Source organism: Malaclemys terrapin, chromosome 6, assembly GCF_027887155.1.
Source record: "Malaclemys terrapin pileata isolate rMalTer1 chromosome 6, rMalTer1.hap1, whole genome shotgun sequence".
In the NCBI taxonomy this organism is placed as follows: domain Eukaryota; kingdom Metazoa; phylum Chordata; order Testudines; family Emydidae; genus Malaclemys; species Malaclemys terrapin.
The window spans coordinates 16911111-16938351 of record NC_071510.1 but is presented as its reverse complement, the minus strand read 5'-3'; the positions used below and the strand labels follow the sequence as shown (position 1 = coordinate 16938351).

General features: G+C 44.7%; 1 protein-coding gene across 2 annotated transcripts in view; it reads left to right on the top strand.

Moving 5' to 3' along the window:
- The first annotated feature begins 342 nt into the window (after positions 1 to 342).
- Positions 343 to 27241, top strand: part of ACO1 (aconitase 1) — a 48214-nt gene continuing 21315 nt past the window's right edge. The window contains exons 1-6 of one of the 2 annotated variants that reach the window (XM_054031695.1): positions 343 to 427; positions 20022 to 20139; positions 20730 to 20898; positions 23462 to 23599; positions 25857 to 25926; positions 26041 to 26224. In XM_054031695.1, the coding sequence (XP_053887670.1) occupies positions 20043 to 20139; positions 20730 to 20898; positions 23462 to 23599; positions 25857 to 25926; positions 26041 to 26224 (658 nt within the window). In that variant the 5' untranslated portion in view covers positions 343 to 427; positions 20022 to 20042. Of the gene's footprint in view, positions 428 to 573; positions 761 to 20021; positions 20140 to 20729; positions 20899 to 23461; positions 23600 to 25856; positions 25927 to 26040; positions 26225 to 27241 lie in introns of those variants that run through there. The other variant, XM_054031694.1, reaches the window with a different exon arrangement.

Sequence of the window (27241 nt, the reverse complement as noted above, 5' to 3'; positions counted from 1 at the left end):
CCCCAGAGGAATCCTAGGTGCAGCTGTATGGCCTGTGTTACACAAGTCACCGGGGAGATCAGGGGAGTGTTTCTTAACTGCTGGGTGTGACGGGGGTGTCACAAAATACAGAGGGAGGGGATGGAGGTTGTGAGGCACTGAAATGTTGTGTTACGGTAAAGCAAGATGTCTCTGCCCCACTCCCCACATCCTTACCCGTCTTAGCTCTCTCCGCCTCTCAACACGCCGCAACCAACCAACCATCGTCTGGGCTGCTCGTTGTCACGGCGACCTCTTTTGTCTTTGCAGAGTAAATGTCAAGAGGGGAGGGGATAATGCTGGACTTTGGATGGGGCGGGGGGGCGACACACCCTGAAAGGCTGGACAGATGATCTGGCCTTGAAATCGCCGGCCTCTGCCCCCGTACGCTAGGACGGACGGAGGAGGGGTACGTTTGGGGTCCGGCCCCTTTCCCCCTGTGGCTGCGGGCGGGGGCCCGGCCAGCCAGCGCCGGGACCGGGGGCAGGGAGCCGCTGGCAAGGGGAAGCAGCTGACTCTGGTTCCCACACCTCCGCCCTAGCAGCCGGGGAGGAGCCTGGCCGCCCCGGGCGGGCGGAGCAGCCTATCCCGCAGCGAGCGGCGGAGGCAGGCGGCAGCGACTGCCCTAGGTCCCCTCGGCGCTCGCTCCCCGGCCGGCCAGGCGCCTCTCCGTCCTGTCCCCGCTGGCAGGGACGGCAGGCAGCGCGCTGCGCGGGGGTCGCCGCGGGTCCCGGCGGGGAAGGTAGGATCCGCTCGTGGGGGGGGGTCTCCTTCCAGCTGACCCGCGCTGGCTCTGCCCCCGCCCGAAACGGCCTTACAATGGAGCCCCCTCCCTGTAATCTGCAGCGCTGCTGGCCCGGGGGCTCCCGCGGGGGTCGGAGCTGCCGGCTGGGGCACTGGGGTGGCCTGGTGCTTGCGCTGCCGGGCCGGGGAGGAGAGACGTGCTGGTGAAAATGAACAGGCCTCTCCTCTCCCGGCGATGCAGGGGGTGTCCCTGGCTGGACAGTCATTGCAAACGTGTATCCGTCCTTCTCCCTTACTGGGTCCTTCCCCCCGAGCACTGCCCCGTTTGCCAGCCTGGGCAGCGTTTCCTTTGCTTTGAGAACCGGGGGCACGCAGCGTTGGCCTTGCTGAGCTCTTCCGTATCTTTCACCCCCTCCCCTTGTGTCAGTTTCACAAGGTCCTGAATTTTCTCGTAATGTCCCCTTGAGAAGGGAGGAGAAAACTGGTAGGCCCCTTTGAGGGAAGGCTGGTCACATGAGCTCTGTTCCCGGCACTGATCCGTGTTTTTAAGTGACATTGCTGCCCTGGAGGGGTGGCTCCCAGAAATAGAGGCAAAGGTCTGTGGCCTTCAGGAATGGCCGGGATTTTAATGTAACTGGCTGTAATCACACAGGCCCCAATTCTCCTCTGTCAGGCTGGTGTACATCCAGAGTAACTCTATTGACTTCTTCAGTGTTTCTGTGATGACTGCATAGTTCTTTCTTCCTATTCCAAGTGAAACAGATCTCCAAATGAGCAGGGCTTCAAGTTATGAATGGGTGATCCTGCCACCTTTTCAGTGTACAACACAAATATAAAATATTGTAACTTTAAAAATATTGAGACTTTAACTCTGGGTTCTAGATGTTATATATGTTGTTAAATATTAAAAGCCGCTATGGATGCAGAGGTCTGCCTGCTCGGCTCAGTGTGCAAGATTAGGCCTTTGTGTAGATATATTGTATGGGTAAGATATAATTTGCCTTAAATTAAAATAGGGAGATTTTCAAATATATATATTTTAATTATATAAATTTATATATCTTATATTATAATATATCAAATTATATTTTACCCATGCAGTATATCTACACAAAGGCCTAATCTTGCACACTGATCTGAGCAGGCAGACCTCTGCATCCATATGGTGTCTCTGTGACCATAGCACAGCTCCACACAGATGGACCCTTCTTAGGGTGACCAGATGTCCCGATTTTATAGGGGCAGTCCTGATTTGGAGAGCTTTTTCTTATATAGGCACCGATTACCCCACCCCCTGTCCTGATTTTTCACACTTGCTATTTGGTCACCCTAACCCTTCTGCTCATATGTGGCCCCACTGAAGTCCGTGAGGCTATGCAGGGGCCTGCCTGCATGGATTAGCTTGCAGAATCATGGCCAAAGACTGTGTGTGTTTGCAGTAGAAGAAAGAGCTCTGCTGCTATCTCTGATGGTGACATGCAAGCAAACAAAACCCCATGGGGAGTTCAAGGTTCCATGCAGGGGATGGGGAAAGAGACAATTAACGTTTAATAAAATCAGGGAAAGGAAAGAGTGTGCCGAGTACTGCTTTAAATATAACTTTTAATTCTTTATTGTTCATTATAAGCGATTCAGCCTTGTCTCTTACCACTCTGTGTTTGTAATAAGGTAGCGTGAGAGGTTCCAAATGAGATCACGGCTTTATTGTGTTAGGTCTGTATGTTCACATAGTATGAGTATGTCTGATGAAAAGCTTACACTCTAAATAACTAAGACAAAGGGTGAGAGGGAAACTGAGGCATAGAGCAGCAACCCAGCAGGTCAGTGGCAGAGCCAAGAATAGAGCCTGTATCTCCTGAGTCCCAGCCCAATGCCTTATCCAGTGACTGGATCATGTTGCTTTTACACTAGAAACATTACTGCCCATGTTTAGAGTAACTACTACTAGCAGGTTTCATGAAATGGTGGTAAAGCCCTATAATCCTTGGCATTGGCGCAGCTGCATCAGTGCCTTGCTGCCATAAAACAGTGCACTGCTTGCGGCTTTCCTGTTGATGGTCAAGGCTGTAGTGTAAACACAGAACGGACACTCTTGCCACCTTGTCGGCTAACCCTGCCTGGAATTTTCCTAGTGGAGACAATATGCCCGGATCCTGAGTCTGGAGGAGTGACATCTAAAGAGAGAGTCCCCGTCCCCATCCAGATTTTGGCTGTTTCATGAGGCTATGATTCATGTTAGATTTGAGAGAGAAGCATGAAGCTATCTGTGGAGTGGCAGTTGTACTCCGAGACCTCAGTCTCTGTGTTAACAACATAGAGCTGGTGCACGGGTCAGAGGAGGAAAGGTGAGGGAGAGTCTGACACCAGTGAGGAGCTCAGAGCTGTGCAAGACGCACAATGAAGAGTCCTTGTTTCAAAGGGCTTACTATTCGAATATGTCAATGTGATTTGAATTAGTACATCAAGGTCTCTGGGCTAGACCCCTCCCTGATGATAAGAGGCCTATTCTCTTCTACACTGTTCAAGTGAAGGACCACTTGAACATTTCTCTCTACTCTCTTTGGCTGAAAACAACTGAATTCTCTCATGGGTTGGTGCCTGTGGAATTGCTCAGGAGTGCTGAACTTCTAGTATTGTTAAGAGAGAATTTAGCATTCGTTATAGGGGAGGATGGGAAACACCCCCAGATTGCATCGCCCCAATCAGTGAACTAGCTGGGGTTCTGCCTCCCTCAACTTTAGGGTCCTTAATCACAATATGGGTTAGAGGAGATCTGCAAAGCCCCTGTACGTGTCTAGCTCCCTACTCCGCGCAGTAGCTGGGCTCCTTCAGGCGACAATGTGTCTCTACTTGCTACTGTCTCACCAAGGGAGAGGTTTGCTTTGCAATGAGCGGCCCCAGGCAGGATAATGCCAACTCCCTCCCAAGCCAAAGACTATGAAAGCTTTTAGTTCTGGCTACTAGTCCTAGTTAGCACTCTGGCCCCTCCCCTGTTGACCATTCCCCTGAGCAATCCATTCCTCCCTTATATTTTACTAAGGTTTGTGGTAGGGGTAAAAGGCTGACACTTCCAAAAGAAGTGCATAAAAGCTCAAGAGAAAACAGTGTTTATATAAAAGCAGCACAGAGACCTTTGTCAAACAGCTGCTAATGCAGAAACCTGCCGTGGGATTTCACTAAATGACTGCTGTGGGTGGTTGTAGTGGTTTTGGGAGGCCAGAAGGCAGTAATCCACTTAAGGTAATTAAGGAGGGACAAAGTGGGGACTGACCCTCTTCGCTCCACTGCCTGAGACAGCAGAAGGCTGGGAAGGAATCTTTAGTCCCTTCTGCTCTGTCTGCCTGCTCTGGAGCCAAGTACATTTTCAGGGTCCCGCCCTCTGGTTTGGCCTCAAGGCACTGTTTGGATCAGAATCTCTCACCTAAGCACTTGCCTTCTGCTTACACAAACAGAAAGGGAGTCCCAGGTTCCTACGCTCAGGACTCCAAAGGTGTTCTGACTCTGCCTCCACCTACGTGTCTGCACATCCCTTTGGATCATTCCCAAGCAGCTCAGATCACAGGTGAAGACAGAGGACATGCAGGTGTGTGACTAAAGCAGCCCAATTGTGGGTCTGTCCCATGGAATGGGAGAGAAGTGAAAGAATGAAGGATTTACATTATCTTCTGATCACTCTTTCTCCCTCCCCCAATGCATTGTTCTGTCCTGTTTTGAGGCCTAATCCCCCAACCTTTTCTGAAATAGATGAAAAAAGTGCTAGCTGCTGCACTTGTCTTTAACTCCTGCAGAGAGACATGTGCACTCCTCACAGTGCATACGCATAACTCCTCCCCTTAGCATGGATATGCAGAAAAACACACAGGTGGACTTCTACTTTTATATAAAGAGGGGAGCTTGGTTAAAACTAGTCCATGCTACATATTAAACAATCAACTGCCTTGTGCCTGTTCATTAGAAAGGGACCAGTAGCAAGGCAATTCAGTGATTGGATTTAGGGCAAAGTTCAGAGCTGCTGCTGCCATCTGGGTAAAAGGCATGGCTTTAATTTTCAGTGTTGCCATTCTTTTAATCTCTAAGAATATTTACCCCAGAAATGCAGGGATGTTTAATGTTACTTGTTTGGGACTTCTTTCCCTGTAACAAAAAAGGTAGTTACAGAATGTCTTTATTTTTAACAAGAACACTTGCTGCATAAGCAAAGTTACAGTGTTTCTTTAACTTTTATGCCTTCATCAGCATTTAGTTTTTTGAATTCATTAGCTCCTGTAAAACCAGCTTCTGTTCTAAGGGTTTTCTTTGAAAAGACCACAGATGGTATGTGTGTCTTGCATCTCTGAGTTATCAATCAAAACAAAAGCTAAACCACAGAAGCCTTTTGGGCCATTACTTATATAGTATCAATTTGTGTGTGCAGTGCAAGGAAGGATGGTGAGTGAATTAGCATGGGGAAGTGTGCGCCTGGGAGGGGAGTGACTTGATGGAGTAGAAAGCAGATGTTCAGATTCCCAGAGATTGGTCCACCGTGGGACTTTCAGTGTCACTTTGCTAGCTCTGATCATGTTGGATAACAAGTTGAGTGAACTTCATAATAACACGTAACACTTGACAACCGCTCTCAAGTGGGAGGCACACACCTGTCCTCATCAAAGACTGGATTCACCTGCCTTGAGCTTCCGTTCTAGCAGAAAATTATACCATTGTCTGACAGCTCATCTAAGCTCCTGTGGCTGGAATTTTTTGAGACTACCTTGAGTTGATTGCTCACACTTTCAATCGCAGAATTTGCACAAGAAACCCACAGATGTGAACTGCAATGGGATGTGGGATAAAATAACCCCCCTGCATATTTTAAGCAATAAGATGAGCTGATGTGTACAAACTAAAACAATAAGAAGTAGCCACCTAGGTGCTTGCAGAGTGCACTGAAAATGTAGTCCAGAGTGGCTCTGTATTATATTTATATTATTACATTGATGTTAAAGGGGCTAGCCAGGTTTTAGGTCAGACATGTTATCAATTAAAAAAGATAAATTCTCTCTGGAGCAAATCGTCTATATACATTCTGATTTGGCCCCATTCTTGTTGTTGCAGTGCACTTTTCATTTAAAGCACTAATATTGAAAGTGGAGCCCTTAAGTTTTCACACATGCAGTGCTATCAAGTCCCTTTATGCTTTGCTGCATTTTATTGCAAGTGCAGGTGGTCCCAGCTGTGTCATTGCTTTATGCCAGCAAAATGTTTGTTCAGTTGCCAAATTGTCAGTGGCCTCTTCTTTGTCTCCTTCTCCATTATGTACATCTTAAAACTGCTCTGTTTTTTCAGGCTTCTGTAATGCATTGCACTGAAACCGCAGTACTAAATGGACTGATTTACAGCAATACCACAAGACTGTCTGTTTCTTATATAGTGGGTTTATATGACATAAATAGAGCGAATGGTAACTAGAAAGAGTTGTTATTTCTCTAACCAGAATCAGCGTCTTTACTACAATAGCGCCTTTGTTTATACACTCCACTAGGTATACGAGAATGCAAATGTAGAAAATACATTGTAAAACAAGGGTTGTGCTGGCGCTAAATGATATCACAGGCATTGAACTTTACCCAGATATCTTTAGCTTTGATTCCATGTAGTGTATATTACAGGGGCTGTAACTGTCCTGTTTTGCCTTGGATGATTAAAGTAGTTAAGCGTAAATCTAAAATATTTGTCCACTGTGCATTGTCCTTTTTCAAAATAATAAAGCTGTTTTCATGTCCATGATTCTATACGACACATGGACTCTTGAGTAAGTAAAATATTGATATATTGGTATATTTCATGATTGGCTAGAGACCGCTTCTGTCTTTCTTTGGCTAATCCATAGTTTGGATAAATCCATGGACGGCGCATTAGGACAAGAGGTATTCTCAAGGGAACAAAGGGAGGAATTAGGTGCTCAAAATATGCTAAAATTCCATCTGGACAGGAAATCCCTTGCTCCAATATCTTTTGATTTCCAGGGTTAACAGGGCTAGAGATGGTGCCTGTGCCAGACCACCTGCGCTTGCATCGCTTTGAACTTTGGTGAAGATTGGAACCAGCTTTGCATGTGTCCACTCAGGCCCATATCTAATCAGAATGTGAGAGCATGGAAAAGAGACTGCTTTTAGGGGTTTTCTGTAGATTTTAGTCTCACCTATTTCCCCCATCCCCTCCCCCTTCCCTTTGGAAGGCGAGCTGTATGCATTAGACAAATTAAGGGTCAGGTCGTGCCCTTGAGTTGTACGCGCTGGTTATTTATATCAATGGGATTTGTGCCCAATATTGTCATGAGAGAGCTTTAATTTAGTAGTCTGGCATTCTGCTCCAATGCCTTTTGGATTAAACACAGAGGAGCAGCAGCCCGCAACACAGATGAGTAAAGCTTTTGAGTGTGTGAGTGTGCGCACTGTAATGTTTTTTGACAATTTTAATAGTTAAAATGAGGGGTAATAGGCAGCTTGGGGAATTGGTAATGTGATTCAAAACCTTCTGCCTTGAAGGGATAGTTTGAATCCAGCATGGAGCGTCAGTGACGGTGAGGGTTTTTTTTTACTCTCTGAAGCCTGTTCTGGTGGCTCATGTGAGACAAGTTGGCAGTTATTTAGATGTGTGGAGAGATGCTCAAAAAATGGCCCCCGTCTAAATGTTTGAGGTCATTTAAAACACAACAAAATATAAGACACCTCAGCGTAGAATCATAGAAATATAGGGCTGGAAGGGACGTTGGGGAAATCAAGTCCAGCCCTCTATACTGAGGCAGGACCAAGTAAACCTAGACCCTCTCTGCAGGTGTTTTGTCCAACTTGTTTTTGAAAGCTCCCAATGGTGGGGACTCCACGAACTCCCTTGGAAGCCTATTACAGAGCTTGGCTACCCTTAATTACAAAGTTTTTCCTACTAGCTAACCTAAATCTCCCTTGCTGCAGGTTAAGCCCATTACTACTTGTCCTATCTTCAGTGGACATGGAGAAGAGTTAATCACTGTCCACTTTATAACAGCCCTTAACATATTGCAAAATTGTTATCAGTTCCCCCCTCAGTTTTCCTTTCTCAAGACTAAATATGCCCAACTATTTTTAATCTTCCCTCAGAGGTCAGGTTTTTCTGAATCTTTTATCATTTTTGTTACTTTTCTCTGGAGTCTTTCCTAAATTGTGGTGCCCGGAACCAGGCACAGTACTCCAGCTGGGGCCTCACCAGTTCATCTTCAAGTGATTGCTCCTGTGTATTCCACATTAGGTGATGAGCACGCACACCTAATGTGGAATAGACAGGAGCAACACATCTCGAAGAACGCCAGTTACAGAACAGGTAACTGTCCTTTCTGAGTTGAGTGGAACTCTACTGTGTCTTACATACACCACTCCTGTTAATACACCCCAGAATCATATTAGCCTTAGCCTTTCTTGCAGCTGCATCGCATTGACGACTTGTATTCAGTTTGTGGTCCGCTATAACCCCCAGATCCTGTTCAGCAATACTGCCACCCAGACAGTTATTCCTCATTTTGTAGTTGTGCAGTTGATTTTTCCTTTCTAAGTGAAGTGCTTTGCCCTTGTCTTTATTGAGTTTCATCTTGTTGCATTCAGACCAATTCTCCAATTTGTCAACATCATTTTGAATTTTAAACCTGTCCCCCAAATTGCTTACCCTCCCCCGCTTGGTGTCATCTGCAAATGTTATGAGCATACGTTCTATTCCACTATCCAAGTCATTAATGAGGCCAGGGACTGGATAGACATGGAGACTTGAGTATCCTATTGGCCCTAAAGTTGATCCTTTCACGTCAGTCAGCATTAAATTGCATTGATGGGACAGTGCCACAAAGCTTGTGCTGCTTCTGCCTATTCTGTACCTACTCTATGGATTGATAGGGAGTTTTGGTCTCCACACCTGCTATTTAGATTGAGCTGCTCAGGTCCGAGACTGTCTACTGCTCTGTGCTTTGTACAGCACAGTGGGGCCCTGTTCTTGGTTGGTCCTTTAACACTATCATAAAAAAACATGATCAATAATAACCCGGAATCTTTCACCAGCACAATTCCCTCCCCACCTCCTCCAATTTCCCATGCACATGGATCTTGGAAGTAAAATATTCTAGGCAATAAGACTTTTTCTGCAGAGCAAAGCAGATGAGTGGGCTTCCGTGTGGTCCTTTAAAAACCAAATACTTTTGTTGCCATTAATGTGAAGTTGCTACTGGAAGGGATTAGAAGAGGCAGCCAATAATCCTGTGAAAGAACCAGTTATAGTTTTGCTTTGCCATGTTGATTTTCACTGTTGGTGTTCTGGCTTCAATGCATTACGCTACACCACATATTGCTGAACTGATGCCGAGGGCTGCCTCGTGGATTACTCCACCATATGTAGCAGAGAGTAAAACAACATAAAATTTCCTCACCCGTCATCTGCTTTAGATACTTCCACCAAATCCAGCAAACTCGCAACTCCACGAACACACCAGACATAGTGGACTTGATGCTCTGTCTCACACTGATTCAATTCCGTTGACCGCCGTGGAGTTACCCTTCCTAACTGGTGTATGTGAGAGGAGAATCCAGCTGTCAGAATCACCAGAGAGCACCAGCTGGCTTATAAAACATGTGTCTTGTATGGTACTGAAATAAAACTATGGGAAAAGATCTGCCAGCTCCCTTCCCACCCTTCAGCACTGGTCTAAGGTCCTGTGAAGTCACTCAGGGTATGTCTACACTACAGTACATGGAGACAGACCCAAGCAAGCTCAGATAGCAATGGCAGTGAAGCTGTGACAGCATGAACTTCAGTACTGTCTGTATAAGCCCACTCAAACTGCTCAGTCACCTAGCCTGTGCTGTCGCGGCTTCACTGCTCTTAGTAATCTAGCTCTTGTGTCTAAACGTGCTACAAACACACCTCAGTTGCAATTTGGTGTGTGAGAGCATAGCTTTCTTGAACTCAATGAGTCTCTTGATGCAGTAAGATCTGGGAATGCTGCTGATTTTCCCCCCTTGCTTTAGTAATAATAAAATGAATAGTTGTGATGACTAGTTAGTCACTTAGGGATGTTGTCTCAAAGCACGTGAGTAACTTCATGTGAATATTAACCCCTTTGTTGCTGGAGAAACTCGCCCTCTTTCCACCTGGTGGTTGCCTGATTTTATGGGAGATTAATAATATTATTTAGATAATATGGATTATAGGATCACCAGTTAATCTGATCTAAAGATAATAAGGTCCCAGAATCAGGCTACACAGAATTTGCAGGGACCCTTGGGATGTCTGACAAGGAAACTCACACTGAGAACAAAAGGCAGCTTTAAGCCTTTTATTGAGATAAATGGAACAGTAATGGAATATTAATCAAATAATCAAGCAATTACAAAAGCAGCGATATTGTTCTAGCAGTACATGTTGTGTTATATACTAGAAAGGTTTCTCGATGAATGTACTCACGCCCTTCCTTGAGAACCTGCTGATAAGCCTTGTCTCTGGCATGCCAAGAGAGTTCAATGGCCCAGGTTCCTCAAGTCTTGAGTGAGAGGTGCACAACTTAGAAGCAGCTAGAACTAAATGCTATAGAAGCCTACTTAGAGTTTACTTCAAACTAACAATTAAGAACTAACAATGACAAACTAACAAAAAAACAAGCTGAACCCCCTCAGCAGGGTGGGTTACCCCTATTATAGGGCCTGAGCTTAGAGCCTAGGTGCCCTCCTTCCATGTCCAAACTTAACTTCCTCACCCACAAAAAATGTTAGGGTACACTCAGGCTGGCATGTTTGTCCATATTAATGACATGTTTGTAACTATTAGAGACCATTAGCTCATCCTCACCTGTTATTTCTGTCCTAACCGGTTATTTCCACGTACTTCGTGGTGTACCTGTTAAGTCTGAAAAAGGCCATGAACTTGGGTGGTTTTACCTACCAACTTGCTTTAACTTGCCCACTTATCTATGTGAAAGGTCACAAACATATATACTATATGCTTTAGCTCATCGCCACCTATCTAGGGTAAAGGTCTCAAACAGATGTATGATAACTTGCCTTAGCTTAATATACAGGGTGTTGCCTGTAGGTTCCTTGCATTACAGCTAAAATACTCTAATACAAATTGATAAACCTATTGTAATAACAAACCTATAATGTAACAAATGATTAAACTCATAAGATATAGAGCTAGCCTGCTTGCTTGCATATATAAGCTACATGATATGGGAGGAATAGAGTACAAACAGAACTGGGTTCCTAAGGACCTGAAGAAGAACTCTGTGTAAGCTCGAAAGCTTGTCTCTCTCACAAACAAGTTGATCTACCTTTTCTCTTCAATATCCTGAGACCAGCATGGCTACAACTACACTCTAAACATTCATAAGGATTCTATCTTTACTCTAAAGTCCAAGTGTTATGCGTATGGAAAACAATGTACTGTATTTTCTGGCGTATAAGACTACTTTTTAACCCAGGAAAATCTTCTCAAAAGTCGGGGGTCGTCTTATACGCCAGGTGTCATCTTATAGGGCGGGTGCTGAAACTTCCGAGACGGACTGGAGAATCTGCGGTCGCCGCATATGGTGGGGGGAGCTCAAAAACGGCCGCGGCTGCATCCCCGCCCGATGACGAGGTGAGGGGGCGCCTCACCGGGAAGGTGTAAGTGAAGGGCGGAGCAAGCTGCAGGCGTCCGGGACGCCTGGGGTATGGAAAAAAGAGATAGAGCGGCGCTGTGCCCAGAAAAACACGCCTCTTTCACCCGTCTGGCCCGCCCTTGTATCCTATTACCGTACCTCCTTCTCTGCCTCTCAGATCTCGCTCCTGAGGACTGCAGTGAAGCGGCGCAGGCGCGCATGTGCGAGATCTGAGAGGCAGAGAAGGAGGTAATAGGATACAAGGGCGGGCCAGACGGGTGAAAGAGGCGTGTTTGCGCTACCGCTCTGATAGTCTTGGAGACAGGGAGGGCTGGGCAGGCAGGGAGAGCTGACCAATCCAAGCAGGCTTTGTATACAACAACCAGCCAATCGCCAGTAAGGTACATCGCTTGCCGTGATTGGCTGGTTGTTGTATACTGGGTACCACATACAGTACAGCACCAGTATCTGTACCTGTTCATACAGTATAGCACCAGTACATACAGTACAGTATACAAATGTCCAACAGTCAAAACCCCATCATGGCTCCACCAGCAAGAAGAAAGAAATATGAAGCCAGTTTCAAACTTAAAGTTGTAAACTTTGCCATGGAACATAATAACTGCGCTGCTGCAAGACAATATGGAGTAACAGAAAAGATGGTTCGGGACTGGAAAGCAAATGAAAAAGCATTAAAGAGTATGCCAAGGGGTAAGTGTGCATTAAGAAGAGGCACTGCACATTGGCCAGAACTCGAAAAACATGTAGCAGACATGGTGAATGAGCATCGCCAAAACGGTTATGTAGTGACACGAAATAAAATACATTTGTTTGCACTTCAGTGGGCCAAATCTAACCCAGATCACAGCAACAGATTTAAGGCCACTGTATCCTGGTGTACTAGATTCATGGGAAGGCATAATATGGTACTGAGGCAAAAGATGAAAATTGCCCCAAAATTACCTGCAGATCTTGATAGCAAAGTAAATAGTTTCCATCGATATGTAATACAACAGCGCACTAAACATGGCTATGCGTTAAGTAGTATTGGAAATATGGATGAAACTCCAATGAATTTTGATATGGTTGGAAATAAAACTGTCCATCAAAAAGGTGAAAAAACAATTTTAATTAAAACAACAGGACATGAGAAGTCCAGTTTTACAGTGGTACTAGCATGCACAGCTGATGGCGCCAAACTGAGACCAATGATTATTTTTAAAAGAAAAACAATGCCGAAATTCAAGTTCCCTGTTGGTTGTTTTGTACATGTTAATGAAAAAGGCTGGATGGATGAAGAAGTGGTAAAGCTATGGCTTGATAATGTATGGAGCAGGCAACCAGGTGGACTTATTCAAAAATGTAGTCTACTGGTGTGGGATATGTTCAGGGCTCATTTAACTCCCAGCACCAAGCAAATGCTTGCAAGACTAAACACAGATGCGGCAGTTATTCCTGCAGGATTGACATCGTTGGTACAGCCACTGGATGTGTGCCTAAACAAACCATTTAAAGATCGCATTCAAGAACAGTGGAATGAATGGATGGTTAGCGGCGAAAAGTCATTCACAAAAGAAGGAAACATGCGTGCTCCACAGTTGGATGTTTTGTGCAAGTTTGTCATAAAAGCCTGGAATGATATTGATGCAGAAACAGTAATCAAGTCTTTCAAGAAGTGTGGCATATCAAATTCATTAGATGGTATGGAGGACGACTACTTGTGGCAAGATGAAGAGGAAGCCGAAGCTGAGACCACACCATCTGATACGGAATTCGATCCATACGACGACTGCCTTACAAATGTATCACAAGATGTCATTGATGTACTTATGATATCAGATGACGAACAGGAGGATTTTGAAGGCTTTTAAAGGGAAACTGTCACGCCAGCAAAACCTGTAAAAATACCGTAGCTTGCAGTTATGATGGGCGTTGCTAACTCGCCAGGGACTTGCCCGGCACTTGCTCTCTCTCTCTTGTTTGTTATCTTCCTCCTATCATCATCAGTTCCAGTTTGGTTGACAGCTTAGAAAACAAACAGCATGGCAGCTCCCATGGGTTTATTGTCTTATCCTTCCTTTCAGCTTTAGAGTGAATTAGGAAAAGTTTAATCCACTTGCACTGTTTTATGTTTACATGTTTGATGACAAACAGCCTTATGTTTATAAGTGACAGTTTTCCTGCTAAGTACCTGCATGTCATAAGCATTTGAATTAAAATTACCATATTGAAATCAAATCTGATGTTTTTTTAATTTTTTTTTGGTGTGCGTTGGAAGAGGGGTAGTCTTATACGGCGAGTATATCCCAAACTCTATATTTTAACTGGAAAAGTTGGGGGTCGTCTTATACGCCCAGTCGTCTTATACGCCGGAAAATACGGTACTTGTATCTATAAAGGTAGAGATTAATACGTACCTGCTCGTATATTTCTATTTGACTGGGTTTTTAAATAGCTTTGCCTTGTGCACTGCAGTTCATGAGAATGGCCATACTGGGTCACAAATGATCCATCTAGCTCGCTGTCCTGTCTCCGACAGTGGCCAGTGCCACGTGCTTCAGAGGGAATGAACAAAACAGGGCAATTATTGAGTGATCCATTCTCTGTCATCCAGACCCAACTTCTGGCAGTTGGAGGCTTAGGGCATGTCTACAGTGCAATAGGAGACCTGCACCGTGGCCACAGCTGGCCTGGGTCAGCTGACACAGTCTGCGGGGCTAATAATTGCAGTGTAGACATTCAGACTTGGGCTCTGAGAATCAGTGGTGGGTTTTTTATTGCAGTGTAAATGTATTCTTAGGACACCCAGAGCATGGGGTTGCATCCCTGACCATGTTGGCTAGTAGCCACTGATGGACCTGTCCTCCATGAACTTATCCAATTATTTTTGAACCCAGTTATACTTTTGACCTTCACAACATCCCCTGGCAATGAGTTCCACAGGTTGACTGTGTGTTGTGTGAAGAAGTACTTCCTTATGTTTGTTTTAAACCTGCTGCCTATTCATTTAATCGGGTGACCCCCAGTTCTTAGGTTATGTTGAGGGGTAAATAGCACTTCCCTAATCACTTTCTCCACCCATTCCTGATTTTATAGATTTCTATCCTATCCACCTGCCCCTTCATTGTCTCTTTTCTAAGATGAACAATCCCACTCTTTTTAATCTCTCCTCATACGGAAGCTGTTCCATACCCCAGTCATTTTTTGTTGCCATTCTCTGCACCTTTTCCAATTCTAATATATCTTTTTTGAGATGGGGCAACCAAACTGCACACAGTATCCAAAGTATGGATTTATGTAGTGGCATTAAGATTTTCTGTCTTCTTATCTATCCCTTTCCTAGTGATTCCTAATGTTCTGTTGGCTTTTTTGGCTGTTGCTGCACACTGAGCAGATGTTTTCAGGGAACTATCCACAACCCCAGGTCTCTTTCTTGAGTGGTAACAGCTAATTTAGACCCCATCACTTTCTATGTATAGTTGGGATTATGTTTTCCAGTGTGCATTACTGTGCACTTACCAACATGGAATTTCATCTGCCATTTTGTTCATGGATGCTCTGTACAAAACAGGCAGTAGCTTCGTGTAGTGTGAGTAGCCTTTAAGCAAGGGATTCAGTTCATGAACAAGGGCTTCTTAGCAGAGGGCTGGATTCTGAAGAAATCCTGCAAGGAAGGGAAGAGCAGAGCACTGAACTGGTGAAATGCAGCTAAACAGGGAGAGTTTCATGGGATGGGGAAACTCTAGGTATCTGACCACAGATGATTTTTTTTTTCTTTTTCTATTTTAACCACACGTTTAACAGTACATTCTTTGTGGTCTTTTGTGCTGTTCCTCCGCCTCTTCCCCCCCCCCCACCCTTGCATTCATCTTTCATTCAGTTTGAACCCTACTTTTCTCGATCCCACTATGCTGCTGGGGTGGAGTTTCTAATTGCTCTCCCACTCATTTCATGTGTTGGCTAGCAGGTGAAATTTACAGAAATCTTGATTTGATTCCTTCTGCATGTGAACCTCAGAGATCAGGAGTCTAGCAAACGCTATTTGGTTGTCCAGACACTGAACACAATGGAGTGTGGGGATTTTTTTTTTTTTTTTGGTGCGGGGGTGGGGAGGGGGAGAGTTCTGGATGAGATAGAGCAAGTATTATGTTTTTCCTATTTATTTGTGTAGAACCTATTCTGTGAAGAAAATTCATAAGGAGTCTATGAGTCTATGTGGTGTACTGTTGCAGTTCTTCCATAGCAAACATGATTCTGGGATGTATTAACAGGTGTGTTGTGAGCAAGACACGAGAAGTCATTCTTCCGCTCTACTCTGCTCTGGTTAGGCCTCAGCTGGAGTATTGTGTCCAGTTCTGGGCACCACATTTTAAAAAAGATGTGGAGAAATTGGAAAGGGTCCAGAGAAGAGCAACAAGAATGATTAAAGGTCTTGAGAACATGACCTATGAAGGAAGGCTGAACGAATTGGGTTTGTTTAGTTTGGAAAAGAGAAGACTGAGAGGGGACATGATAGCAGTTTTCAGGTATTTAAAGGGGTGTCATAAGGAGGAGGGAGAAAACTTGTTCACCTTAGCCTCTAAGGATAGAACAAGAAGCAATGGGTTTAAACTGCAGCAAGGGAGGTCTAGGTTGGACATTAGGAAAAAGTTCCTAACTGTCAGGGTGGTTAAACACTGGAATAAATTGCCTAGGGAGGTTGTGGAATCTCCATCTCTGGAGATATTTAAGAGTAGGTTAGATAAATGTCTATCAGGGATGGTCTAGACAGTATTTGGTCCTGCCATGTGGGCAGGGGACTGGACTCGATGACCTCTCGAGGTCCCTTCCAGTCCTAGAATCTATGAATCTATGAATCAAGATTAATTTAGGGCCTTTTCAGTGTTCTTTCCCCCCCCCCCTCTATTTTTGATCAGATGGCCTGGATCCAGTTTTGGTATGACCCCTATAAAATGTGAACCTCCTGCACTTTCTTAATCATCAGATCTGCTCTCTATTTGCATTTTGAGTGCTATCTGTTGACATTATGGGTAAAAATAATTTTTTACGGTGTTAGCTCTGCAGAATGAGCGAGCTAGATTCTACTCCTTCCTGTGTATCCCCCACAGAATCGTTTACCAGGTTTTGGTCAGTTACACCTGTGTGAAATGGTTTTATACACAGGGACTATAACCTGGGACCTTCAGCGCCAAAGTATGGACTTCTATAGTTTAGCTAAACAAGACTGGTCCAGGGGTAACTCAACGCAGAATTTAACCCACAGAATCTTGGTGGTGGTGGCGATGCATAAACCAGAAAGACTTCAGCTTGACTCTGTTTACAAGATTGGCAGCTAGAAAACATTTTTATGTGTAAACTGAGCGACTTGATCTGGAGTTCCTGGCAGCTGATCAGCATAGAATCCCATGTCTTTTATTTAATTTTTTTAAAAGCCACTATCTGGGGTATAATCTCATTTTAATTTTGCAGACCGCTTTGAGATTGTTGGATGAAAGTGCCAACGATTTATTTACTGTGTGCTCAGCTATGAGTCTTTCTGTTCGTTGAAAATGTCAGCAGCACTGCTGACCATGGACATGACCCAGCAACGAAATGCTTGTGACCTTCCATACTGTACAAATCCTGGAAGGCCAGCGATACCAGCTCCGTGGCATGCCGACTGTTGTATGTTCCCATTTCAAGGCAGGCAAAATAATAATAAACACTCTACTGTGATAGACAGTTAATCTGTATCCAAAGCATATGATTACTTACAAATCCGTGCAGAACCATGGGCTTTTGGCAAGTCTCATTCCCCCTGCAGCTTCTAGATGGGTGGTTGGCTTGAACTTTGTGCCAGCATCACTTGGTTTATAGTCCCACTATTCATAGGTAATGACCGGCATGATTGACACTGACATATGACTGGCTGTTGTAGCTGAAACTGTAAAGCTAGACGAGAATGTGGCAAATGGATACAGTGAAAACAGGTTTTATGGCCACTGCAAAGCAATGGTCACTTGCTTTATCTGTCAGGAAACATCCCAGTGTTTTGTATCTTCTGCGGTACTAAATAATCTTGTGAAAACTAACCATGCATGAAACAAAGGGCTGAGTTTCGAAGATGGTATAAAATTCATCCAGGAGAATGACTGGCTAGAATAGCAGGAAAGAAGCAGATGAGTTCTCTTATGGTCATGCAGGATCCAGGAGGCTCTAAGAAATGGAGGAACAAAACTTCAGGGAACGCTGCGGTTAATACATCGCTGTGTGAGTAATTCATAGCTGCAAGACTGGGAAGAAGAGTCACTTTGTAAAGTAACACGTAGCAGATCAAAATAAGATGGAGAGGGTGTGTGTGTGAGAGAGAGTGTGTGTGAATGAATGAATGAATGAATGAAATGAGCCTATTTACTTGAAGAATCCAAGTTCAAAACCTCAATTGGTGTCTTAAGGGAATTTAGAAATTTCTGTGCAGACGGGAATTGAAGTGGTCCCTGCTCTGATGTTATGAAAATGTAGGGATAACAACTCAATTTATGCAGCAATTGCAAATAATATGGACTTGATATTTTTATATTTGATATTTGTGTGTGTGCAAAGTGAAGTGTCAATACTTTGTTCATTCTCCTAAATAAGACAGTCTCTTGTGTGCGTTCCCAGAGGTGAAAGTGTGGCACGGAGTGAGTTGTGGTTTGGTTTTGTTTTCCTTTTTCTGCGTAAAGCAGTAAATGCAAAATGCATTGTTACCTTAGGTAAACAGTGTATTCCCTCATCTTGGCGCCTTTGCCTGCTCGCGAGCCTGTCTCGTGCCTTGTACCTTATTGGCAGTTCTGTATAAATATAAATCATAGACTTCTACAAGCCTTTCCCGCTTCACTAACCAAACTCAAATCCCTCTGCACCTCTCCTCTCCACGCACACGCTTAGTTTTAATTATAAGCATTAAAACTGAGTGAGGTGTGACTGATGTCTGAAAACACTGCGGGACAGATTGTGAACCTGTTACTGAGTCAGGTAGACCCAGTGAAATCAACTGGTCTATTTGGATAGTAATCTCACTACTGTGATTGGGGTGTGCACAACATGGCCCTGTATTATTATTTATTATTATTATTGTTAATATTAATATAATAATTAATAGTACCTAGCTCTTGCGCTTTACAGATGAAGTGGGTATCATTATCCTTCTTTTATAGATGGGGAAACTGAGGCATGCGTCAGTAAAGTAACTTGATTAAGGTCACCCAGCAGGCCAGTGGCAGAGCTGGGAATAGAATCCAGATCTCCTGAGTCAGTCAAGTGCTCTGTCTATTAGGCCACTAGATAATGGACAATCAAGTCAAGAAGAGACTTCAGCACCTCTGAAAATCTTTTCACGGGATTAGTCATTTTAATACAGAGGTGGGCAAACTACGGGCCACATCTGGCCCGCGGGACCCTCCTGTCCGGCCCCTGAGCTCCTGCCCTGGGAGGCTAGCCCCTGGCCCCTCCCCTGGTGTTCCCCCACCCCTGCAGCCTCAGCTCGCCCCACCACCTGGGCAATGCTCTGGGCGGCGGGGCTGCGAGCTCCTGGGGCAGCACCGCTGCAGAGCCAGGGCCTGACCCGGTGCTCTGTGCTGCAGGGTGGCGTGGCTGGCTCCAGCCGGGCAGCGCGGCTGCCTGTCCTGGTGCTCTGGGTGCTGTGGCTGTAGCACTGCCAGCCACCGGTGCTCCAGGCAGCGCGGTAAGGGGGCGGGGGTTTGGATAGAGGGCAGGGGAGTTCGCGGTGGAGGTCAGGGGGCGGGGGTGTGACTAGGGGTCAGGGTGGTCAGAGGGCAGGGAACAGGGGGGTTGAATGGGGGCAGGGGCTCCCAGGGGGCAGTCAGGAAGGGGGGGGGTTGGATGGGGCGGAGGGGGGCAGTCAGGGGCAGGGGGTCCGGAGGCGGTCAGGGGACAGGGAGAAGGGGTGGTTGGATGGGGCAGGGGTCCCGGGGGGGCAGTCAGGAATGAGAGCAGGGGTTGGATGCGGTGGCGAGGGCCAGTCAGGGGTGGGGGTTCTGGGGGCTGTTGGGGGACAGGGAACTGGGGGGGTTGGATGGGGCAGGAGTCCCGTGGGGGCCATCGGGGGCGAGGAGCAGGAGGGGTCGGATGGGGGTGGGGCTGGGCCACGCCTGGCTGTTTGGGGAGGCACAGCCTTCCCTAGCCGGCCCTCCATACAGTTTCGGAAACACGATGCTGCCCTCAGGCCACAAAGTTTGCCGGCCCCTGTTTTAATAGGTTCTTTCTGTCTCGGTGTTGAAGTTTTTGTTTGTGGGCAGGTAGGGGCCGGCAAACTTTGTGGCCTGAGGTCAGTTCAGACTTCGCAGTTTCCACTGAAGAAACGGCTTTGCAATCTCTGTGTGATTAGCAAAGCGGAAAGGCACAAAGTCTGTCCGGAGATAGTCACCATGTAAACATTGTAACACCCACAGTGCTGTAAATGTAGGCGTTTGAGCCCTGTGGAAATCAGCTGAGCTTGTTTATAATCTTCACAACACTCCTACAATAACGACTGCAGAGGAGTCACAAGAGAATTGTGTGTGTTTAATGTATACTGCGAAGTATTTGCTCCAGCGGATACAGAATTCACCTCTAGAGCAGCTGATATGATTTTCTTTTGTGCTTTCAGTGACACGCAGGGGCTTTAATCATGAGCAACCCTTTTGCATGGATTGCAGAGCCGCTAAACCCCAACCAGCCTGCGAAGAAGTTCTTCAATCTGAACAAATTGGGAGATGCGAGATACGGTACGTTGGCAGCATTCGGAAGGAACTGCCTGGTACGTGTGTACTCAGGCTGTGGTGGGCATTGGAAATAACTATGGGAAGGCACTGCAGCTCTAGATGATACTCGATGATTTGTGGGCACAGAAACATGGGTACAAATTCAAAAGCCATTCCTTGAAGATCAATTTCTAATCATGTTTTTGGGGTACTAGCATATAGGCTTATTTAATTTCCTGTTATGACGAGGTTCTTTTTTCTAAACTTGGACTGCACGTTAGTCATTTTATGTGGTAGTTGAGTGCTTCCTACGGGTGAGGTGTATCCCCCGGGCTGGGCATGAAGGTCTAGCCAGATCAGTGGAAGGACAAGTTTCGCCCATGCTGCCTTGATAATGTGATGGACTTGCAATCACACACTCTTATCAAGATGTATGCCACCAATAAAGATGTGTGAAATCCTGGCCCCATTATAGTCAATGTCAAGACTCCTATTGACTTTAGTGGAGCGAGAACTTCGCTACCCAAAAGGTGAAAGGACACAGCCACACCCAGATATCTGGAAACTTTATCTAAAAGGTGAAAACCAATCTGCTTTCTGTCTCTTTCCCCCAGGACGTTTGCCATTTTCTATCAGGGTCCTCCTGGAGGCAGCCGTCCGCAACTGTGACGAGTTCCTAGTGAAGAAGGAAGATGTTGAGAATATCCTCGACTGGAATGTGATGCAGAGCAAGAATGTCGAAGTGCCATTCAATCCTGCACGAGTTATTCTGCAGGATTTAACGTGAGTTGAATTCTTCCTAAGACTAGGGAAAAGGGATTGTAAAAACCACAACCATTTGCAGTGGGCAAAGCAGAGGGGTGTAGGGGGTGGATGCGGTGCCACGTTATTCTAAACATACTGGATGTCTAGTTGGCAGAGCTCCTTTAAGCAAACAGTGGTCATTTTAAAAGTACTTCATCAAAAATCCACTGTCCTTTGGACCTCGGACCCAGGTGATAAGAAGGAATGCAGCACAGCCTTGGTGTTCTCCACGTTACTGGACTACAGATTCATTCCATTTCTCACTCTAGCAAATAATGCATTGCCTGGCATTCTCCAAAATGCACCACAGGCACTGAGGGCTCAATCATGCTCACTTTTGGAAGTCAGTGGCAAAACTGTCATCACTTCTGTTGGGAACAGCGTTGGGGTCCTAACTAGCTCACATCCTGGGAGGTGTGCGGTATGGTGACCACTTTACAGATGGAGACGGTGAAGCACAGAGAGGTTGACCTATACTTTCTAAAGAGCTCAGTTCCTATTTAGACACCTAAATAAATGTCCGGGGTCGCTGCTGATCTCCTAAAATCTGTCCATAAGTGTCACCGTGGGAGCCGCCGAGTGCTGAGCTTTCTTGAAAAGATTAGCACTTGTATCGGTGCCTAACTGGGAGTGAGCTGTACTGAAAATCTGGCTCTTGGCACAAGGCCCCATAGTGAGTAAATTGCTAGTTTAGGATTCGAATTTTGAGGGTTCCTGATTTTCAGCCCTGTGCATTCTGTAATTCACTGGCCTACATCACCTTGAGTGCTTCTGGGTACATAAATGCATGTGTTCTGGTGTCACTCCCTCAATTCCCGTAATGTTGAAAATAACTGCCCGGTTTCTTCTCTTCTGTATCAACCAGTTAGCTCATAATATCAGTTGCTTTCTTTGCTGTATATAGTGCGGGGAAATTGAAATGCACCCACTGTACATCACACTCACTACGTTCAGATGCATATTTTCTTAGATCCCAGGAACTGCCATAATATAAACGTGAGCTGTGTTGGTTGGAGTATTGTCTGTCTGTAAACATTTAGGATTGCAAAGAAGAAAAGCATAGTCCCTTACCCCGTTCCCTGTGTTGATCCTGTTGTATTTAATAAGCTGCACTATTTTTCTTACACACAAGTCTTCTATAACATTATAGGCTGATTATTTTTAGTCCCTTGCAGCGAAGAACATCTTTGCTTGTTGCACTTTGAACTCTAAAACAGTCTCTCTCTTCTGGGCTGCTATTTCAGGAAGTACACTCGGAGTCTAATCCTAAATGGTCCTGAATGCCCATGGCCACATCACTGGACACTATGTGCACTCGGCACCCTGCTGAATTAGATGTTTTGTTATGCGAGGATGTTTCCCAAAAATAACAGCCTAAAAGTGAAGTGCTGAGTGCTCCATAAAATGCCCCTGATGGGCAGGGGCAGTTAGGGTAACCTTGGAAATGCCAAAATGTACCATCTGTGATGGGCCACAAGCTTTCCATCTGCTCTGCAAAAGCAAACATGGAAAGTTATGGTCTCATGGTTAGAACATGACACGGACTGCCAGAATTCCTGGTTTCTAATCCTGACTAGCGGTGTTGCCTTGGATTAAACCACTTAACCCATTGTGCCTCAGTCTGTCCACCTGGGAAATAAAGAAAGGTTGACCTATTTCACTTCAGCACAGGAGGGTTCAACTGATAAGTGGTTCCAGATGCTCTGATGAAACACTACTGTAAACCCAGAGGAAGGTCTGTTGTTTGTTGCCATGTCAGTTCTTGGAGTTGCCGTGTTTATAGGACTGTTACAAAGTCTTGTCACCAGAGGTGAAAATGTGACTTCTGACCAACAGCCTAACAGAAATACTTACGGAGTGTGAAGCATGTGGGTGGTCGGTTTGGGGACATTTCTTAAGTCAAGTTCAAGAACTTGTTGGCACACTTGGGTGGGGGCTTTGTTGTTCTTCCCTCGGTCAGTGCAGTTCTACTCCAGAAAGCCAGCCTGTTCGCTCCCACAGGGGTTCCATAGTCACACCCACTCTCATGGGTTCTGGGTCACCTTTGTTTGGCTTGCAAGTCAAAAGCCGATGATGTTCCTAGCGACTCATACTAACATGATCTACAATTCTTTAGTTCCTAGAAGGCCTAACCATGATCAGATCTCCATTGGGCTAGGCACTGTACATACAGCTAATAGGAGGAGAAAAGTGGTAGTATTATCCCCATATTACAGATGGGAAGCAGAGGCACAGAGCATGGAAGAGTCACTTGCCCGAGGTCACAGAGATTGTATCCAGGTCTCATGTCTCCCAGTCCAACGCCTAAGGTGCACAACCACCTCCCTCTGTCACCTTATGAGTTTCCACTCAAGTCTTCCGCACTGATGAATCCAAATGTGGCTTTGTTCTTTCTGCCACCCCAGTTCTGTGTCCCGTTGCAATGGAGTGGTGATTCCAATGTTGGCTTTAGAGTCGGAATCTACTGGCAGTGTGGCATCGGCTGGCTATGCCTGAGGATCTGGGCTCTGTCCCCTCAGTTCGCTTAATTCTCTCATTTTAGGGGCGTACCTGCAGTGGTTGACTTTGCTGCAATGCGTGATGCTGTGAAGAAACTGGGTGGAGACCCTGAAAAAATTAATCCCATCTGTCCTGCTGATCTAGTAATTGATCATTCCATCCAGGTGGATTTTAACAGGAGGTAAGGAAATAAAACAGATTTTATTTTCCATGCTTGCTAGGAAGCCAGGGCCAGCTGGTATTAATTAGCGTAGGTTCGTTGAAGCTACACTGCGTTATGCAAACTGAGAATTTGTCTCCTAGCATTATAGAGGCCAAAGACTGATTAAGTTAGACTGTTTACTACAGTGGGCTGTGTTGGCACAGTTCTGAGAATGGGGTTGTTAGCTCATCGCTGCCTTGGTGAAAAAGCACAAAGCATTGGTTTTATGTAGGGGGGAAGGAAGGAACAGCGAACTGGAAACACTAGAATACTTAATCTCCTTTTAGCGAGCTCCTTTGCACCTGTATAGAACCTTGCTGAAATCCGTGGGACTCTGAACAGGCATAGGGGTCCATCTGCACAGAATTCATTGCAGTATCTGGAGCTTAGAAATCTACCTACTCTCCTGCATTTCCTAACTGAAGTGTGTGATATCGTCCTGCTTTCTCATGTCATCCCCTAGTTCTCTTCTGTTTTCCAAACTCCTTCAATTCATCATACTCCAGTTGCCTTACCCAGTAACTTCTTCCATATGTGTTACTCTCTGTAGGAAATAATATTACAACTGCCCACTTGAATGAAAACAATACAAAAAGGGAGGGGGGGGGAATCTTAGAATCTAAGAGCTCTCCGACTTGAAGGTCAGAAGGGACCATCATGATCATCTAGTCTGACCTCCTCTACGTTGCTGGCCACAGAACCTCACCCACCCGCTCCTGAAATAGACCCCTAACCTCTGGCTGAGTTACTGAAGTTCTCAAATCATGTTTTTAAAGACTTCAAGTTACAGAGAATTCACCATTTACACCAGTTTAAACCTGCAAGTGAGCCATGCTGCAGAGAAGGCAACCCCTCCCTCTTCCTCCCCCCACCCCCTGGATCTCTGCCAATCTGACCTGGGCGGAAATTCCTTCCTGACCACAAATATGGCAGTTACATCCTGCGATGTGGCGCAGCAGGTACCTGGGAAAGAATTCTCTGTAGTAACTCAGAGCCCTCCCCATCTAGTGTCCCATCTCAGATTGGTTTTTTTTTGTTTGTTTGTTTTGTTTTGTTTTTAAATAAAAGATTTTGATCCTATTTGTGGAAATAAGCCTCTTGACAGATTGATTTGTTTGTAAAATATTCCCTCCATGTGATTCTTAGAAAAGCAGGTTTCTTTTAAACCTCAAAAGCCATATGGATACAAATCTCCATTGGCAGTGACCCAGCTAACTGAAAAGATCAGCAGTTTGTCCAATTTTCCCCCCCAGATCTTGACTTGGATCATTTGTCTGAGATCTGCTCCTCGTTAACTTTTAAACTGCAGTCTTAAAATATCACTGAGAAAAGTTCAGGAACGGATTTCAGTTTGGAATTACATGTCCGAAGGGTGGTCTCTGGAGTATATGTACATGTTGGTACTGATCTGTTTAAATATACTCCTCTTCCGTTTAATTTGAATCTATATTTATTATGAGAGCTGGTTGGGGGAAAAGTATATTTTCCTGTGGGAATTTTTTGTGACCGTGAAAAATGTCATTTTTGTCAATTTAATTGAAAAATAGAAATATTTGTGGTTCTTGTTTTTACAAAAGCCCAATATTTTCAGTGGAAAAGTAGTGTTTCACAAAAAGTAGTTTTTGATGAAATCCCATTTTAGATGGACAAATTTCTCAAAAAATACAAAAATTGCTGACCAGCTATAATTGCTGTTTAGTTCTTACACAGTGACCACAAGGTGCTATGTGGCTCAGAGAGTATAGCCGTGTTCCTGATCCAAAAAGAATCACTTCTTGGGGATTTTTTGTTTATATACAGTTGCTTCGTATATTTGTTTAGAAGTACAGGCTTGAACTGTAGTGTATATTCCAGATCAGTATTAGCATATCTTCAATCACAATTATTGGCATCAGCTTCCTTTACTGCTATGCAGCTTGTGTATAATTTAGGTTTTGAAAACTTCCCATTGCTTTAAGATGTAGACTAGACTTTAGCAAACTGCAAACTTAATCCCATACCGAATGTAGACATTAACATTTGAGACAGATGGTAGGTATTACTGTTAAGACTTGTTAAGCCCTTTTCAACATTTGCCTTTAGCTCACTGCTGCATTTGCTTGAAACATATAAAACTGATCGGCATTATGAGATACAAGTGCTCTTCTGTTTTCTCTTTCACCATACGCACACATCAGACCACACACTAAATTCAGTTGGAGACTTGTAGCTCTGTTGTTCATTTATTCACTTGCAGGTCAGACAGTTTGCAGAAGAATCAGGAGCTGGAGTTTGAAAGGAACAAAGAAAGATTTGAGTTCTTAAAGGTATGGGGAAAATTTCTCCTCTTTACATGTAGCAAGATCGGATGAATCCACTCCTTTCACTGTTCCTGTGTATTGTGTATTTAATATTTGGGGCTCTGATTCATTGTGTTTCAGTGGGGTTCCCAAGCTTTCCACAACATGAAGATTATTCCTCCTGGCTCGGGAATTGTCCACCAGGTGAATTTAGAATACTTGGCAAGAGTGGTGTTCGATCAGAATGGGTACTATTATCCGGACAGCCTGGTAGGCACTGATTCGCACACTACAATGATTGATGGTCTGGGAGTGCTGGGCTGGGGTAAGTGCACTAAAGTTTTATGAACTGGTTGGCTAGGTTATGGCTTGTCTTCCTATCAAATCACATATACAATAAAATGACTAAGTACAACAAACTCCTTTGTGTACAGTTCAGAGGACCCTATAAATCAGGATTTTGTAACCTGATTTCCTATTCCATACCCAATGATTGTAAGAGTAATAGACAAATCACATTTCAGTCACGTGTCAGGTCGTAGGGGGATGTGCTTGTGCTTTTATTTTTAAATATTCTTTACTGAGGGTTTAAAACGTCTATGGATAGTGGTGAGGGAGACGGATGTAAAATTTTCAAGAGCATCTAAATGATTTGGGAACCTAAGTCCTATTGAAAGTTTCACTGGCTTTCAATGAGACCCGTGAGTGTAAAATCACTTAGATGCTTTTGAAAATGTTTACCTGGCAACAGTAACTGTAAAAGCAGTGCTGGATCAAAGACTCTGATTCAAAGCCTACACTGATGAGAGGGGATGAAGTACATCAAAACAAGGTTTGATCAGTCTTTGCCAGTATTCTAATACCAGATGTTCTTTGCTTGGACAATAATGGGACAATGCTTGCCAGAATAGCAAACAGAAATATGTTCCTAGCCAATGGTAGACAATAGAAACTTTCAATTTTATCTGTATAAGTAGATAGTCTAGCCGAAGTATTTTGTAGTCATCCCTATCCCTAGTATAAAGAATACCTGGGGAATACTGCAGTGATACTTCAGGTGTAGTGTGAAAGCACCTATGAGTCCCTTCGTTAACCAGGATTCCATCAACCAGCATGCTAGGCTCCGTACAAACACAGAACAAAGTGTCCTGGTCTCAAAGAGCTTACAATAATGCTGATTGCTTACAAAGACGCTCATAAAGTTTTCGGTCACACACAGTGTAAGTCGTAATATGTGTATCTACTTTATATAGTGCTATAGATTAAAATCTGTATAAGGAGTTTCTGTATCTGCAGCCTTGGTAATACAGCACTATATCAGCTCATGGTACTTGGATTGTAA